Genomic DNA, 17,283 nt, shown 5'->3' with positions numbered 1-17,283 from the left:
TGGCTTCCCCGGGCCACAGCGTCGCTCCAGGTCACAGCGCTCTGCGGGGGCTGGATGAAGGCCGGTGCTTCCCATTCTCCACGCGTTGGTGCCCGCGTCCAGGCTGAACCACGTGAAAAGTGCCGATGTTCAGCCACTGTGGGCCAACGTCACCTGCCACACCCATCACGACACTGGATCGAAACACGTCCGTCACACACCTCAAACTTCCTGGCATAAGCTACGGGCACCTGTTTGAAACGCCCCGCCCGCGGAGGACACGGCGGCCGACGCAGACAGCTGCGCATCCGCGTCTCTGAAACTCTGAAACGCGTGCCCGCACGGAATGTTGTGAACATTTTATTTAGTCATTTTCGTTTACAACTGAAACTCTGGGAATTCAAAATTAACGTCCTTGCCTGTGAGCTTCTTATAGACACCAGAAAAAGTTTCAACCTACAAAAAAGAAAAAAAAAGAAATACTCAGCACCAAACTTTTCGAACACACGCTGATTCTATAAAATCGTGCCTGTGTGGTTCTCTCAGCCACGCGGTCCTGGGAAGAGACCTACGGGACATGCCCCCCAAGCCCTGACGCTGTGGGACTGGGCTCGGCACCATGCACCCACGTGCTCTGCCCCGCTCGCTGGGCCACACGGACCGAGCCCGGGGAAGACCCCAGAGGGTGCCCGCACTGGTCAATGCACCAAGTATGGACACAAGTGACAGCTCTCCCCCGATTCGACTGCCACCACCCACCCCAAAAGGACACACAGGGAAAACCATGGAGTCACGTCCCTGTGCCGCAGTCCCTGCAAACGCCCCCCCAGGGGAGAACCTGGCGCGTGACCCAAGGGAGCCGGGCCCCGGGCCCCGAGAAGCCGCTACCTTGTGCTCCACGTTGTTCTGCTGCGCCTTGTCCAGGTGGACCTTGATGAGCCGGCTGCCGTCCAGCTTCACGCGGATCCTCTTGCCCACGATCTCACTGGGGAACACCAGGTCCTCCAGGATGGCGTCGTGCACGGCCGTGAGGGTGCGGCTGGAGAACACGGCGACAAGCGTGAGACGCCGCAGCGCGAGGCCTGCCCTGGGCGCCGCTGACCTCCAAGCGTGAGCGGCAACGCCCAGGCTCCGGGCGCCAAGCAACGCGCAACACAGCACGCCTGAGCCCGCGCTGAACCAGAACGGGGCGACGTGCAGACTACACACGCCAAGCCATCGGGGTGCCCACCTCCAGGCGAGAGATCCGTAGACTGATTTTTTCACTGTCTTTACGCTTGTGTTCGCTTGCACGGCTTCTCTGCTAGAACACGGCAGGACCTCTTCCCTGGTCTTGCTCATGCCAAAGCCACACCCCTCCGACGCCCAGTTCACCTACAATGCTGCCCAATCCCAGGATTTACCGAAGAGCCGCCACAAGCTCTCTCTGGCCTCCGAAACACCGCGACACCTCACTCCGTACAACCACATGAGGAATTAGCCGCCCCCCCCGGCCGAAAAAGACTGTTCTGTCACCAGCTCTAGGACAGTGGCCCCTGTGAGCATCCCCAACTGTCAACTTACCCCCTAAGAGTCCAGCAGAACCTTCTTCCCCTGACTATCCGCTCACATCCCCAACCTACCTGCCCAGCTGGCCACAAGAAGGTTCAACGACACACAAACTTTTAGGGGCCCGCCGTGTGCCACGAGGTGTCGGGAGCGGGTGACCGAAGGCACCCGGACGTGTCAGCGGTGCTCCCTTGCTGGGGGGCTGGGGGGTCTGACCCCTCCACAGGTCAGACGCCACTCTCTACCCAGTCTCCTGCCGGGCAGTCCCCACACATACAACGCACATGGTCCAGGGCCTCTATGGCCGCACAGCAGGCTCAAGGGAAACCCACTTCCCAAGGCCTTTGTCACCACCACGCAGAGAGCAAATGAGACACACTGCCTCCCATTCACTAAGCACAGCATCCCTACCGCTCTAGGAAGCGCAGAAACGCGGACGTCTCGGCACCTGCCTCGTGTAAGGGAAAGATGGAAAGTAACTCTGGGGGCAGGAACCAGACTGGGAAGTGCGAGAGCCGCTACGGCCTACCAGCCAGACGCCACTGTGAGGGGGACAGGAAGCCTGAACTGTCCAGACCGGGCCACTAGGGACACAGGCAGAAAATGAGGACACGGGTGTGGGAGGAGTTATGGCTACAGGTCTGAGTCCCTCAGTCAGATGCAAAGCAGAGGGTCTGCTCTATGCCCAAGTGCCACCTCGGGCGCTCAGAACGAAGACCGCGCAGCCGCTGTGCAAGCATCGCGACCACACGCTCACGTTTCGATCACCTCCTGTGTTCATCTGGCAAACTATGCAGAAGCCCCCAAAATCCCGAATTCTCACGCTACTCCACCTGCCCATGAAATGAGCTCGAAGTGCTGAACCATGCACCTCAAGCTCCAGAAAACCTGCCCCAGCCCCACCCACTTCCCCTCTTCCCTCCCCACAGCTGCACCTGCCCATCTGTCCCCAGGGGCTTCGGAAATGCCCCAGCGTCACTGTGACCAGCTGGAATAAGCCAGCTCTCCAGGCCTGGGTGTCGCCTGCCGTCAGGTAGGAGACATGGTCGCACACTCTAAGGCTGCCGCCCACCTGGCAGCGACAGGTCAACTGCAGCCCTTTTTCTCAAACGGGCACACGTAACTCATACCTCTGGAATGGCTGTTAAAACTTTTATGTATAATTACAAAGAAACAAAGTAACTCAATAAAAATCCCCATGCAAACTGCATTCCCAATCTACCAATGTTTAATTTTTAGAAACCTACTTCAGCTTTTACTTGAGACCTGTGAAAATCGAGAGCTGCTAACGAGAGTGGGACACGTGTTTCTGACGCTGACAAGACACTCACCTCCTGGGACGCTTCTGCTTATTTTTTGTGCGGCTTTTCCGGGTTGGCTTAGGCAGAATTCTCCTCTGTAAGGGAAAAACGATCATGCAACAACTACAAAGGCCCTTAGGTGTGGTGAACTAGGACCGTTAAAGTGCTTTAAAAGCAAAGACAGTGAGTACAGTCACACTTGGAGAATGGCCAACCACCTAGACCAAATGAGTTCCCGAGAAGTCCTATGAAGGAAGCTTCCTGGTTCCTCAATATCTCGTTCAGAATCCAGTGTGTTAAAACTGTACCGGAAAACGTCAGCGGCTTCAGGCTGACCAAGTGCCCAAACATCACCCGCCTCCACAACTGACCAGACCCGCTGTGGGCACTGACGCTGACGTTCCCAGAGCCAGATGCTCCTCCTCGTCAGCTGCCACCTGACCCCCAGACCTGCCTGCCCCATGGCCACATGGGGACTTTAAGGCACCACAGACTATTCGCCCCTTTCCCTACAAACCCTTCCTTAGCATCTCTTCCTCCCAAAATCTCATCGCTTACCTGAGCATGATGACCTCAGGCAGGTAATTCTATCATGCAGAAAAATCCTGACTCGGACCAACCCAAGTCTTAGTCTGATCCTGACCTGAAGCAAGCCACTATCATGCCATGTGGAAAGCCATTTTAACAGCAAAGTATGGTTTATCTTTTCAACCCACTGCAAGTGGAATTTTCCTAGCATGCTACCACCCGACACGGCCTCTCCACATCCCCGGAAGGCTTAGCTCAATCACCCTCACCAGCACCAGAGGCCAAATACAAGCGCCTTTAACAAGGCCTACAAAACAAGCCCTCCCGCAGCCCGGCGCGTACCTGAGCAATGAAGACGACGTGCTTGCCGCTGAACTTTTTCTCCAGTTCGCGCACTAACCGGACCTGGATTTTCTGGAAAGACTTCAGTTGAGGAACGGGAACAAAGATTATGATAGCTTTCCGACCACCGCCAACTTCAATTTCCTAAAGGGGGGGAAAAAAAACACGCTATTTTAAGTTTATAATGCCCATTTTTACCACTCAGATACAGTATTTAGTAACGTTCGACAGACTGCCATATACCATTACCAGGTTCGTGAACATTTTGAAACCACTTTCTAGCTCACATTTCGTGGCCACGTACGACTGTCAGTCTCTCTCATGCCTCACAAACGACACACAACATACTCGGTCTGTGAACCTGTCGATGCCCAGGCGTGCATGGGTGACATTCTACTACAGGAAGTACATGTAAATTGTTTGCGACGAAAACTGAGGCTGCTCCTCTCTGCACAACCCTCTTCACACACTCTAAACCTGTCCAAATATACTGGAGCTTCTAAGTTAATGTGTATTCAAAGACATTGATTTCCAATTTTTTGTACTGAAGAGAGAAACAGAAAGTAAAAAAGTAAACACTGCAGTCAAGGTAGAAGCAAATAAGTCTGCCGACCCCAAGTGTCCTGAGATGCGTTCCTTTCCGATGCAGGACCGTTTTAGTTGGCAGGGACCAGCCTGGGGTGAGTAGTTCTGTCCACAATTTCTTATTTCAGGAACAAGAATGAATAGAGCCTGGGCCCCAGCTCTCCATTCTCCCGAGAACACCTCCGGCTGTCAGGCCTCCTCCTCCCAGGGACTCCACCACCTCTGCACCCCTGGCCTGCTTCAGTTCCAGGCCAAGTTTACTGCCGCCTCCACCGCGGGGGTCCCCATGGCACCTCACGTGTTTACAACTCGAAAGGAGATCACGCGCTCGCTCGCACACGTGTTTCCCTATCTCCACATCCTCTGACTGCACCCCCAGCCCCGGAGCAGACACGGCCTGTCACAACACTGCCCAGTCGCCTCCAACGTTCGTTAAGGAACCGGGCCGCAGGTTCCCGCGACAGCCACGAGTTGTCAGGAGCACACGCTGCAGACCTCCGTACGGGGGCCGCGCTCACCTTGGCGGCTGTGATATTCAGCTCCCGGAGCTGGGCCTTCAGGTCCGAGTTCATCTCCAGCTCCAGCAGCGCCTAGGGCGAAGGCACAGGGGCCGGCGCTCAGCGTCCAGCCGGGCCCGCGGACCGGACCCCCACCCAACGCGGCTACCAGGCGCGCTCGCCCCCGGCCCGCCGCCCGGGGCCTCCCCGCCAGACGGGACACGCGACGGGGACCCGAGCCTCCCCCTCACCTCTCACCTGAGAAATGCCGGACTCGAACTCGTCCGGCTTCTCGCCATTGGGCTTCACGATTTTCGCGCTCGAACTGAACATGGCGTTCTCCTGCAAATACAGGGCGCTCTAGGCAGAGCAGGTCGCCGCGCCCCGGGCCCGGCCCCAGCCCACGCCGCAGACGCCATCGGGGGGCGCAGGCCGGGTCATCGGCCGCATCCCCACCCGGGGAGCAGGGCCCACCACTCCCGGGATAACTTCAAAACCCATTTCCCTCAAAATCGGTAGAAAACTCGGGGGAGATAGGAAGCTGCACACCTACCTTACCGAGCGCCGGCCTGGGAAGAGGCCTAGGTCTCGCGAGAGCTCGTCAAATCCCGGCAGGGGAAAGGAAGGGGCGGGAACAGTGCGAGAAAACCGGAAGAGCGACTGAGAAACGGCGGAAGCCTAGAGAGCCCCAGGAAGACGCGCGCGGGGATTGGTGCGGCGGAAACATCGCTCCGCCCCAGGGTGCTCCTCTTCGGTGCTGTTCGCAGAAGTTCCCGCTACCGCTCCCGAACCTTGACGCCCGCGGCTGGGCTGCGGAGCCGCGGTCTCGGCGGGGAACCTGGGCTCGAGGAAAGCAACTCCGGCCGCCCCCGGAGACAGGGCGTTGGAGAAAGGCCGACATCCCAGGGGAACGAGCCTCCCCACTGAAGCAGGGAAAAGGAATCAGACCTGGGTTCCAGTTCTGCCTACAGAGAACCAAATGAGGATGCTCGTCAAAGCTCATTGGAGACAAAGTGTTTTACGAATAATGAGCTTTTCCGGCCAGAAACACTTAGCTCCCGCTGGGTGCGGCGACAGTTCTGAAACGTCTAGGAACATCTGTCCTGGTGGCCCACGCGCTGGCCTCCCTCCAGCCGGGGAGCAACCACCCCAAGTGGTGAAGAACGCGAGGGCCAGAGAGCAGTGCTCTGGGGATAGTGGGAGAGACGCTCGGGATGAGTTCGGCCCTGAGCGGGACAGCCGATTTTAGCCAGGGCATGATTTGCAAAGCACGGAACATTGCTTTGGAGCGGCTCAAAAATACTTAAACAAAGAAGCGCTTATTAGAAAAGGGCCTATCATTCTGTGTGCTGTCACTTCAAAGCCATGTGTAGAGGCGTCCCTGCCATAGAGATGAGCTAAAAACATAATCTACAAATAATGTGTGATGCCTGTCCTCTGTGGTAGCACTACACTAGGTGCTAGTGATTAAGTCAAACCCACTGGGGCCTTGGGGAGATGACAGCTTAGGGAAGAAGACGTCACACAAATAGTATGACTAAATATATGATACTAATCACAACGATAAAATGAGTAAAGCGGAGTGGGAGATCATGCCTTTGGAAGAGATGGAATTAACCTAATGTGGAAGTGGAGTTGAAGCTAATTTAGAGAGAGCATTCCATAGTATTGGACGACCTGTACCAAATGATCTGGCTGTGGTCAGGTTCACTGTGTATCAGTCAACCTCAACTAATATTCTCCCCTGATGCTCAGATTGTCTCACCCAATTCTGGCCAAGAGGAGCCCCTTTTAGATTAGTTCCCATGTTCCATCATCTCCATTAACCTTTGAATGTCTTGCTTTCTGGCACAAGAAGGTGTCGCAGGCTTTTTGTCCTGTTGTGTCTCAAACATGAGATTAGCCTTTTCTCCAAAAAAGTCTTGATTCCTTCTATTTGAAAAATGGTGTTTGAGACCCCACCTGGTTAGTTCTGGTCCGGGACACAATACTGCCTAGGTAGGAAGTGCAATTCAACAGCGAAGGTCCATTCTCCTTAAAAATATATCACTTCTAAATTGTGTAAAAATCCTCATTAAAAAGGATTCTGTGTTGGGAAATTATAATCTCACCACCTGTGAGGCAGAAAGCCGGGGCAGGGAGCAGGGGCAGGGGGCAGACTTCAAAGTTACTCTCCAATTCCCAGTTCCTAATGTGAAACAAGGTGACAGCAGAGTTGCGGGTAAAATGAATTACGCACCTGTCTGTTCAATCAAGAATTAATGGTTGAGGTGTTTTCTATCCCCTTCACTTAGATCTGTCGGCCAGTGTGAGGGGCATGTGAAAAGAATGTGCAAGCCTTTGATGAATGTGAAAATCGCAGGCATTTAATTGAAACAAGGCTTCTGGAAAGTTCCAAGGACATTCTTTCTGTATAACAGCAAAATATCAAATACCAGTCAGAATGCTAAGAAATTGCGTTTTCGATTAAATTTTCTCCCTGGCTCCTAGTGTGTTAAGTATTAGCTATCTTCTGGTTACCCACCTAGCTGGGCAGAGTGGAGGGAAGGACTACCGTTTCGGAGATGAGCACCCAAGGAAACGGCGGGGATGGCGTGCGCACACCCCCTTCCCGGTCTCCGCCTTCCGCACGCCCGCTTGCGCAATTAGGAGTCCCAGCCTCTTTCGGCTCAGGAGGCCGCCAGGCCCCGCCCACAGCCCGCCCTTCCACAGGCTTAGGTCCTACAACCCCCCCTAAGGCCCCGCCCCTCGCCCGGGTCCATCTGACCGCCTTGGGCAGCGCCTCTTCTCAGGCCCCGCCTCTGCCCCGTAGGCCCCGCCCCCGAGCCCGCCCGGCTCCAGGCCCCGCCCCCAGGACGTGTGTCAACCGCCCGCGCCGCTGCCGGAAGTTGGGTCGGCGTGATGGCGGCGCGGAGCCGCGAGTGCCGGAGCGCCGCGGCGCCCGGGAGGCAGCAATGACCAGGCTCCTGGGCGTGGCGCGCAGAGTCGCTCTGGCCGCCGTGCGCCGTGGCTGCGGTTGTGGCGCGCTCGGCATGTTCTACGCCGTGAGGAGGGGCCGCCAGGCCGGGGTCTTCCTGACCTGGTGGGTGAGCCGCGCCTCTCCGGGGTTGGGAATGGGACGCTTTTCGAGGGCCCGCAGTGCCGGTGCGCTGTGAGTGTGGGGAAAGCCAGCGCGCTGCCTGCCGGCGCGGTGTGACACAGGGCGGAGGGCTGGGCACGCGAGGTAAAGCTGCACACGGTAGGAAGGACCCTCTGCTCCCGGAGCTGACAGCCCCGCCTTTCCGCCCGATTCCCCACTCGTGAGAAGAATCGCTTAGAAAGAGGGAAAGTAAAAGCGAGGAGGAGGAGGAGGAGGAGGAGGAGGTGACGCTGCTCTCCTTCCCAGGAGCGAGTGCAGAGCGCAGGTGGACCGGTTCCCTGCCGCCAGATTCAAGAAGTTCGCCACGGAAGAGGAAGCCTGGGCCTTTGTCAGGAACTCCGCGAGCCCCAGCGGCGCAGAAGGTAGTCGCCGCTCGCGTCGTTTAGCGCCTCCTGCAGCCCAGATGTCACTTGCTCTGTACACCTATCTAATAAGCAGCTGGAGAAGATGCTATGATTGTTTCCATTGTTTCATTTTCAGGTTAGCGAATGGGCCGAAAGCACTTTAGCTTAGCGGTCCCCACCTGGAACAGGGTCAGAGACAAGCTGACTCCGCCCTCTTTTTCTATTCAGTTTTTCACCATAGGTAACTTCATCTTTTAAAAAGCGCTCGCTTCTTTTTCTTCCTGAGCAGCAGGCCTCAGCGGTGGGCTTGCAATGCTCAGTGAGCCACACTGCAAGCAGGCGCGCTGCCCTCCAGGCTCCCGATCCCTCTGCAGGGCGCGGGCCGAGCGGGGTTAGCAGGACTCTGAAGAGCCCTGGGCCTTTCCGATGGGGACTGAGCGCTGGCTTCTGCTGAAAGTCACCGCCGCACCAGCCTCCACACTACTCCCCAGCAAGAGAGTCCGCCTGTTCTCGAAGCTTTGGGGCCGGGCACTGACTTCTGGCCACCAAAGCCCCAGGTGGCTTATTCTTCCCAATGAGGCTGTTTGATCTACACTGAAAATCCGGTGTCCCGTGTAGCCGCCTTCGTGAATTATATTAGCTGGGCCCAGGTGACCGCTGCGGCTGCCACCTCAGCACGTGCCGCTCCACGTGCGCTTTCCCGTCACGGAGACGGAGTCTTTCCCTGAGCCTCACGGGCCATCCTCGCAGCCCCCCATTTCTGTCTGTAGCCTCCTCACCTGTCGGCCTGCGTAGAGCGGAGAGAGTTGGGGCCGACTCCGGGTGAGGCTTTGGCTTGAGGGAATGTCACACCGGTTTGCTCCTCCGTCCGAGCACTAAAGCCTCCCCCGCATCGGCCATCAGGCCATGTCGCTTCCTGCAAGGCCTTTTCCTTCCTAGTCACAGCTCGGCTGTTTGGCATGAGAGGCCTAGCTGTCGGCCTGCCTGGGCTTTCAACATGCCTTCCTCACCAGGCTGGACCATTTTTAGCTTGTGCTCAAAGTGAGGAACTTGAGAATCTTCCTTCCACTTGGACACCTGGAGCTGCAGGGGACGTCAGGGTGCTGGGTGAGGTGGCTGTGTTGGAGTGGCAGTTAGTCACTCCCTGCATGCCCTCCCCCCACTCCGGAGAACGGTGGTGGGGGAAAGCTGCTCGCCAGCGCCTCGGGCGAGGCCGCCCCGTGCAGAAGCCGAGGCGGTGAGGCGGTGAGCTGCCCGCGTCCCCAGGAGCGCTCACGTCGAAACTGCTTTGTCGCGTCTTAGTCGTTTCTGCTTCAGCCACCGCAGTGATGTGTGAGTCCGTGAGAGACTGCTGCCCCCTTGTAACCTGGCGGAGCATGTGGGACCCCCCAGGTGACCTCGTCCCTGAGGGCAGGCCCTGCCGTGGTCCTGGCAGGGACAGTTCCCAGTTTCTGTTTCCCTCTCTTAACATGTCAGGTCCACTTCCCTGGGCGTCTTAACTTCCCAGAGGTTCTCGCCTTGGCACCCGTGTGGTCGGAGTGTCTGGGGCGGGGAGGGCAGCGTGTTGAACTCAGACCCCCTGATTTTCTGGTCCTTGTTTTTTTCTGGGGAAAGCCCGTCGGATTTCCAAACTGCCTGCGATCCCCAAAGGGTTCGGAACCCTTGGCATCTCTGCCGTCTCCATTGAAACCAGGTTTCTTTATAGTAGAAACTTCTGTCTTCATGTCGCACTTATCAAGCTTATCATAGAGAACCGGGAACCCTGTCACCGGACATCGAGCCTGACATGGCACGAGCTGCCTCAGGCCATTCCTTCTCGCAGGGCCCCACACACCGGGCGTCTCGGTCTGACTCAGTGATGCGAAATAACTAGCTTTCTGGACTCTTCGTTTCCCGTTGGGTTCACTGTCCCCGGCTTCTGAGCAGACTCTGTCTTTCAGGGCAGAAAGACGAACCCGAGAAGGAATCGCAGGCGAAGGCCAGCAAGCGCCTCCGCGAGCCCCTGGCCGGAGGCGATGAGAACTCGGAGCCGAGCGCGAAGCATGCGAAACAGAGCGCGGGGCCGGCGCCTCCCGTCGGCAAGGACACGTTCTCGTACATGGGTACGTCTTGGATTCTTACATTTTTAATATGTAACAGAACTGCGTGTAAAACTTTTCTCGTTCTTTAATGGGGGAAAGTTGAGCTGATAGTTAACATCCTCATTCTTGTCTGAACAGGCATCTAATTTAAAAACCTAAGGTTACTGTTTTATAATTATGAAATGGTGCAGAAGTATTAAAACTGTGGGTGGTCGTGGAAAAGCCTTCCTCTAAGCCGAGGTGGGAGACGCCCGTCGTGAAGCGGCGGTGCCCCCTGCGTGCGCGGCGTTGCGGGTCCCCGGGGCAGGGACGGCGCGGCCTGCAGCGTCTCCCGATGAGCAGGCCCTGGCCGCGCCCCTGCTTCCGACCAGTGGGCGCCGGCGTCTCCACCCCGTCCGGCGGGTCTTCGCCAGCTCGCTACGCCGTCCTCCCTGAGGAGCGAGGTGGCGAGCGTTCCCCATCTTAGCTCCAGGAGCCCCTTGCTTAGGTGCAGTGACTTGCAATAGTAATCGAAACACACACCTGTGGACCAGGTGGCAGGTGGGCACTTCCCGTGTACTGAGCCGCTCAGAGCCTAGCGGCACGTGACGCGGTGCCTGGCACACGATCGGAAGTCGAGCAGAACCCAGTGACGAGGAGGGAGGTTTGCCGTTATGCCGGTAGCATCGGGCCCCGCTGAACTGAGGACGCCCGGCCAGCAGCCACCCGGCCCTGCCAGGCCCCCGGGAGCCTGCCCCCACCCTCCTCCGCCCCGCCTCGCCCTTTGCCTCTGCCACACTTTCCACAAACGCTTTTGACAAACGCCTCAGACATGCTGCCTCTTTACGGCCACCTGCTGCTCTGACGCTCGCCAACCTGACTTCTCCCCCTGTGTCACTGAGATGTCCTGCTGGTCGTCGGTGGCCGGACACTGGCCTCACATCAGTCCTTCGTTACTCAGCTCTTGATAGCTTTGGTATGTCGATCAGACCCTCTGTCTGGATGGAAAGAAGAAAAGACAGGGCCCACAGTGTACGGGTGGTAAATACGCGAAGGGACAGACGAGACCAGTGCTGGTCGGAGCACGCGACCTCCTGTCCGCGGGCGCCGCTTGCCTGGAAGGAAGGCTCCTGGGAGCGGCGCAAGGCGGGGCCCGCGGGTGGCTCTCCGCCCCCTGCGGCGGGCGACGAGCAGCAGCCCTCCCGGGACCGCACCGGCGTCTGGGTTTGTGGCGTGGTGTCGCCACCACTGACGCGCTGGCACGCGGGACCCAGATGCGGGCAGGCTGCAGGCGGAGAGCGTGCAGTGCCCCCGTGTGGGACGTGGCCGTGATTCTTTGGACAGAAACTTCTGCTGAATGGCGAAGCCCCCTCCCCACGCACGCTGCTGATTCTGCCTCGGCAGCTTCTCAGGTGACTGTCGGCGTCCGTGCTGTCGGACCAGTGGCACTCAGCATGCTCCTGTTCTACAGGGGAACATGCCATCGTCTACACGGACGGCTGCTGCTCCAGGAACGGGCGGCGGAGGGCGCGGGCGGGCATCGGCGTGTACTGGGGGCCCGGCCATCCTCTGTAAGTACATGCGGAAAGTCGAGCTGTGGAGCTTCGGGTTTGGTTTGGTTTGGTTTGGTTTTTAAATTTATGGTGACCAGATTCTACTGGGTCATAGTCCAAAGCTTGTGAAGGGATGAGGCAGGATCTGCGTCCTGTCGGTTGGTGACTGGCTTTGACAGGGCACTGCAGGACAGGCTTTGCTTCCCCTGGACAGTGACAGCCTGTTCTCCGGAACATAAACCACCCTAGCGTGGCTCTGCTGTCCTTATGGCTTGACGAGCTCCTGCATCTCACTGATTTTACACCAACGTGACCTAACTGTCCCCCTAAAAGAGTCACGCTGGTTTTGGCGAGGATGCCGGGGGGTGGGTGATCACAGGACGCAGAAGCCATAGTGTCACACGACTCCCCCGACGATGTGAGAGCTTCGGGGCGATCCCCTGCTCGTCACAGGCACAGAGTCACAGTGACATGTGCGTGCGTGTGATCATTCAGACACACCTGGCCCTGGGCCTAAGAGCCGGGGCCGCGCTCCAGGTGGGACGGGAGGCGCACCCGGCCCAGGCCTGTCCTCGGGGTCTGCATCACCACGGAGGCGCGAGGCGTGCCCGGCGGGGACCGCCCGTTCCTGGCATTCCTCTGGAGCTCTGTGGCGCCGGCCTCAGGCCCACGCCGTGTGTGTCGGGCCCGGGCGCACGCTTCCCCCTGCTTCTCGGCGGGGCGCCGGCACCGCTAGCCGCAGCCCGGACGGCCGCTGTTACGTGGCGCGCTCACGTGTCAGCAGAAGCGTGTGCCAGCCCGGCACCTCTCAGGAGCCTTAAGGAGTCACTGTGAGAACTGGCTTTGTGATCTTATTTTCTTCTGTACTGTTTCTAAACCAGGAACACAGGCGTCAGGCTTCCTGGGCGACAAACCAACCAGAGAGCAGAGATTCACGTGAGTTACCAGACGCGTTTCTCCTCCAGAAATGTACTGCTGCCGTGGACTACGGCCTTTGCAGTTTGCACAGACGGGGGCGGGGGGGGTGCACTGCGACCTGACTCTGACAGCAGGAGCTGGTTTTGAGCGGCTCCTGCAGCGTGACGCCGGCCTTGTCTCCCCCAGGCGGCCTGCAAAGCCATCGAGCAGGCCCGGGCCCAGCGCATCAGCAAGCTGGTTCTCTACACCGACAGCATGTTCACCATCAACGGTAGGCTGCCGCGTTCTGCTTCCAGCGTCTTTCCAGTAGATTTGCAGGGAAACGGGTATTTCCTCGGTCGGGCGGGACCCACAGGTAAACAGGGATACGTTCGGTTTGTTGGGTATGAGGGACAGGGCGTGGATTCAGGGTTCCAGGCCTGCTTTTCTGGTATTTGCCACGTCCATGTTTCTTTGCCAGGCACCAAAGACTTGGCAGTAAGGTAGATATGTCCCTGCTCCGTGGCACGCCGAGTCTAAGCGTGTGTAGCTGGCAATGGTGTGCCGATGGCCTTGGCAGCACCACGTGTAGGAGCGCAGGGAGGCACGCTGAAGCCTGGGAAGGCTTCCTGAAGGAGGTGACATCGTGGCCTGAGAGCTAGGTCGAGTACAAATGAGAGCGAAGGGACGAGACAGGGACTGCTCTGGGTCTGTGCCAGAAGCCCGAGCGCGGCCCAGGGAAGGGAGTGAGGCGCCCGGACTGCCACCGGAACCCAGGAGGGAGGGAGCGGGGCAGGACGTTCGAGGCTCACCAGCCCGCGAGGGCGTTTCTTCTAGGCATCACCAACTGGGTCCCAGGTTGGAAGAAAAACGGGTGGCGGACGAGCGCGGGGAAGGAGGTGATCAACAAGGAGGACTTCGCGGAGCTGGAGAGGCTCGCCCAGGGCATGGACATTCAGTGGGTGAGCGTCACGGCCCCGGGCCTCGGGTCCGGTGACCCGGAGGGAATGCACGGTCTGTAAGCGACTTAGTGACCTAGGTGAGGGCAGCAGTTTCCACGACACATCTGCAGCGTATGAGAGCACGCGGGTCATTGTCACGTGTGTGTGATGCTGCTTCGGCCAGGGCCACGGTGCACAGGGCGCGCTGCCTGGTGCTCCCGCGGAGTCCTCGCCTGGGCTCGCCGCTGCGAAGGTGGCGCGGGAGGGTCGACCTGCCCTTCATCTTTACAAAGCTGTTTAGCACGCGTTTCGTTAAAGTTGCGGGGTGAGACCTTGGTGCCAGGACTGTTTTTTCTTGATGCAAGTATCTCCTAGAATAGGTAATTTTTGTAAAATTACTGTTCAAACACTACCGAAGTGAGCCACACCCACTTTTTACCAGCGCTGGCTCTCCTAGCCCAGGACGGCGGGGGCGGTTTGCAAAGCTGCCATTGAAGCTTTGCCTCGCAGCCCCGGAAGTGCACTCGGTGGGTGAGCAAGGACAGCGCTTCTCTTTACCAGCATTTGCAGATGAGTGTGTGCACGTCCGAGTGTCGTATGCACGCCCGTCCGTCCATTCGCGCACATGTGTGCTTTGCCCAGAAAGCCCACCACAGCCCATCACAGAGTGGGGGGGAGCAAGGCAAGCAGTGGGGTCCGACTTGGGGAGAGTGACAGCGTTTGCACCAGGTGTCCCGGCCTCGTGGGGCGAGGACTGCTGAGGGGAGGGCCGTGAGGGGTGCCTCCTCTGCCCGGCCTGTCTTGGTAGTGGGCTTTCTTTTTAACCTCGAGGATGTCAAAATGGAGGGAACAAATCTCTTTGACAGATGCACGTTCCGGGTCATTCGGGGTTTGTAGGCAACGAAGAAGCTGACAGGTTAGCGCGCGAAGGAGCGAAGCAGCCGGAGGCCTGAGCAGAGCCGTCGTCGTGTGCAGAGGACCCGGGGCCGGCGGCCGCTCCGTGCTGCTGGGGAGGACGGACGTACGGGGGCCGTCGCAGGACACGGGAGACGCTCTGAAGCGAAATCAGAAAGGCAAGGTGGCATCTGTGGTGCCACGTGATAAAACTGCGTGTGTGCGTAATAAACTCGACGTGCTTTGAGATTTGAGGCTCGCGTGAGATTTTGGCGTTACGTTTTATTGCTTTGATGCTGTTCTCATTAGTTTCATCCAGGCTGGACAAACACGTCAGCACTCCGATTTAATGGGATGGGATGAACGTGGGTTCAGCAGTGCAGACAAGAGGTCGCCAAGCATTCCAAAGACACTCAGCCACCTCCAGGTGGCAGGGTGGGGTCAGAGGACCTCCAGGCTGGCTGGCACCTGCCTGCGGACCACAGAAGGCTCTGCTTGCTGGGGGCAGCCCGGGCCGGGCTGCAGGGGAGGTGGCTGAGGACTCCCTGGGCCCGGACACCTGCGTGCTGGGCAAACCCGCAAGACCAAGATACACAAATTTCTTAAAATTTTATTTGTTTTTGTTGAAAGCACTATGTAAAATTAAAAATAAATGTTCAACCCGATCATTTGTCTTTATTTTTATTACCCTTTTATTACAGAAACATTCAGAAATGACACAAAATAAATATATAGCTTATTGAATTATTTTTTGATTATTGTAAGGTGGATACCCCATAACCTCCACCCGGGCCAAGAAGTAGAGCTTCGCAGACGCCCAGAGGGGGCGGCCTCCTTCGACTCTGTGGCGTCTCACCCTGGCCTCTTGTCCTTTCCACTCGCTGTCTCTCGGGTCTTCTGTCTCCTTGATTTCCAGGCCCCCCTCCCCCCCGTTGCTCTCCTTAGAGGTTCTCAGGTGAAGACCCGGGGCCATGTGTCCTATCGTTCCCAGTCCATGCCCTTACATGCCCCTGGTACAGTCTGGCATTCTGGTCTCTGCAAATTCTGCAGATGGGCAGCTGGACGCAGAGGCGTGATCAGAATCGGGTTCTGCACTGTGACCCAGACGCCGGGTGGCCCGTGTGCTTCCACGGGGGCAGTGGCCGGTGCCGCCCTCTCTGGTGTGGGTGGGCCTGATGCTCAGTGCCTGGACCCATCAGTCAAAGGTGCACGTAGGTGACAGTCCCTTCTGTGGTTGCACACACTGACTGGAGCGGTTTTAGAAGGTGCTCCCCTCGTCCTGGGTGGAGTTCTTACAGGAACAGCGGGGAAACGCCAAGATGCCGCATTAGCTCCTTGTCATCCCTGGAAGGTGACCAGTCACAGTTTACTATTTCCATATTTTTAAAACGTGTGTCACAAACTCATGGACTTAAGCATATTTGATGGTTTGTCCACTGCAATTTTAATTGTCACTGAGCCCAAATGGTATCTCCTTTGTCCTGTAGGAGGGACCCTCTTCAGGTCAGCCTTATTTTCCCGTGTGCCGCACATGTGCATGCACACGCAGTGAGCATGCTCACACGTCTGGACCACACGCAGCTCCCTGGCTGGCTGCTGTGTCGGGGAGTTCCGGAGCCATTTTGCACACATTCTGCTCCAGGCCTACGGTCGGCTGTTTCTCTGAGGACATCTGGTTTTTTAATATGGCCGGTGGAGTCCAGTCGGGCACTCTCTGCTCCTAGGTGGGTCATCCTTCTAGGTCTTTTTAGTGGACACGGTTGTAGAAAACACTCACATGCACACTCGTAAAAAAGTGTTTTCTGAGTTCGGACTGACACTCCGAGTTGGGGCGTGCAGCCTCTTCTCCCCACGGCTGTGTCCCCCACGCGGGGAGCCGTGGTTCCTAGATGGGCAGCGGGTAGGGCGCTCGCCCTCCGCCTGGCTAAGTTCACTTCACCACGCCCCGCGTGGATCCCGAGGCCGACGCCCTCCCTCAGGCCCCGCGGAAGCAGCGCCGTGTTAGCTGCGGTGTTAGCTGCACCCGCCTCGCCTCACCACGCCCTGTGCGCTCCCTGGTGCCACCCGGCCTCCGGGGCAGCGTCGCTGTGGGAGCCATGCTCTCTGAGGCCGTGGAATTCAGTCGGTGTCCTTCGCGCCCGAAGGTTGGCGTTGCGGGGCAGGAAGTCTTTGGCTCACGTTTTTCCCCTTCGGTGTCTGAAATATTGATTCCATTTCCTGCCAGTGTGAAGTGATGTGTGGGTCGCCTAAGGAATCCTACCTTCTTTCCCTCTACGCCGGGGCCTCCCCTTCCCCAGTGGGAGGCCGTGTTGGTCTGCGCTGTGTGTCGGTCCCCCGGCCAGAGTTGGCAGGTAAAGGTGTGCTCCTCCTCAGTGCTTGCGCACCGGCTCTTTCGGGAATGTTTTCCTGAGCTCTGGCTTAGTGTTATGTTTTTCTTGTAACAGTTGTAAATCCAATTCCAATGTACGGTAGGTGGGGGGGATTCCCCCCAACTCATCTATTGAAGCTCTGACGCCCAGTACCTCAGAATGTGACTGTATTTGGAGATCGGGCCTTTAAAGAGGTGATTGGGTTGAAACAAGGTCGTTGGGGGCCTGATCCAGTCTGACTGGCGTCCTTGTCGCAGGGGATGGGGACGGGCAGAGGGAGGACCTTCAGCGGACACAGCGAGGAGG

The 17,283-nt window shown here is 57.8% G+C and overlaps 2 protein-coding genes across 3 annotated transcripts; one reads left to right on the top strand and one right to left on the bottom strand.

Annotated features, from left to right (window-relative positions):
* Nucleotides 1-323: 323 nt before the first annotated feature.
* On the bottom strand, nucleotides 324-5,411 carry RPS7 (ribosomal protein S7). Its single transcript, XM_016155849.2, has 7 exons — nucleotides 5,334-5,411; nucleotides 5,039-5,122; nucleotides 4,802-4,873; nucleotides 3,699-3,842; nucleotides 2,859-2,923; nucleotides 868-1,018; nucleotides 324-435 (listed from the first exon to the last, which is right to left on the bottom strand). Exons 2-7 carry the CDS (start codon nucleotides 5,111-5,113, stop codon nucleotides 358-360), a joined length of 585 nt encoding a protein of 194 aa, XP_016011335.1. The 5' UTR covers nucleotides 5,114-5,122; nucleotides 5,334-5,411; the 3' UTR covers nucleotides 324-357.
* A 2,247-nt stretch (nucleotides 5,412-7,658) lies between these two features.
* RNASEH1 (ribonuclease H1) lies at nucleotides 7,659-15,273 on the top strand. Of its 2 annotated transcripts, none has more exons than XM_036224793.1 (8): nucleotides 7,659-7,862; nucleotides 8,166-8,281; nucleotides 10,204-10,365; nucleotides 11,795-11,894; nucleotides 12,758-12,812; nucleotides 12,981-13,149; nucleotides 13,611-13,735; nucleotides 14,581-15,273. In XM_036224793.1, the coding sequence occupies exons 1-8, from the start codon at nucleotides 7,735-7,737 to the stop codon at nucleotides 14,665-14,667; spliced, it is 942 nt and encodes a 313-aa protein (XP_036080686.1). In that variant the 5' UTR covers nucleotides 7,659-7,734; the 3' UTR covers nucleotides 14,668-15,273. The 2 variants fall into 2 exon arrangements, with proteins under 2 accessions (XP_036080686.1, XP_016011333.2); XM_016155847.2 differs by having other exon boundaries at nucleotides 7,661-7,862; nucleotides 12,981-13,065.
* The last annotated feature ends 2,010 nt before the right edge of the window (nucleotides 15,274-17,283 follow it).

The sequence above is a fragment of the Rousettus aegyptiacus genome, unplaced genomic scaffold, assembly GCF_014176215.1.
Source record: "Rousettus aegyptiacus isolate mRouAeg1 unplaced genomic scaffold, mRouAeg1.p scaffold_m13_p_7, whole genome shotgun sequence".
Taxonomy (NCBI): Eukaryota; Metazoa; Chordata; class Mammalia; order Chiroptera; family Pteropodidae; genus Rousettus; species Rousettus aegyptiacus.
Note: the sequence above shows the minus strand (reverse complement) of the source record. Positions and strands in the feature narration are given on the sequence as shown.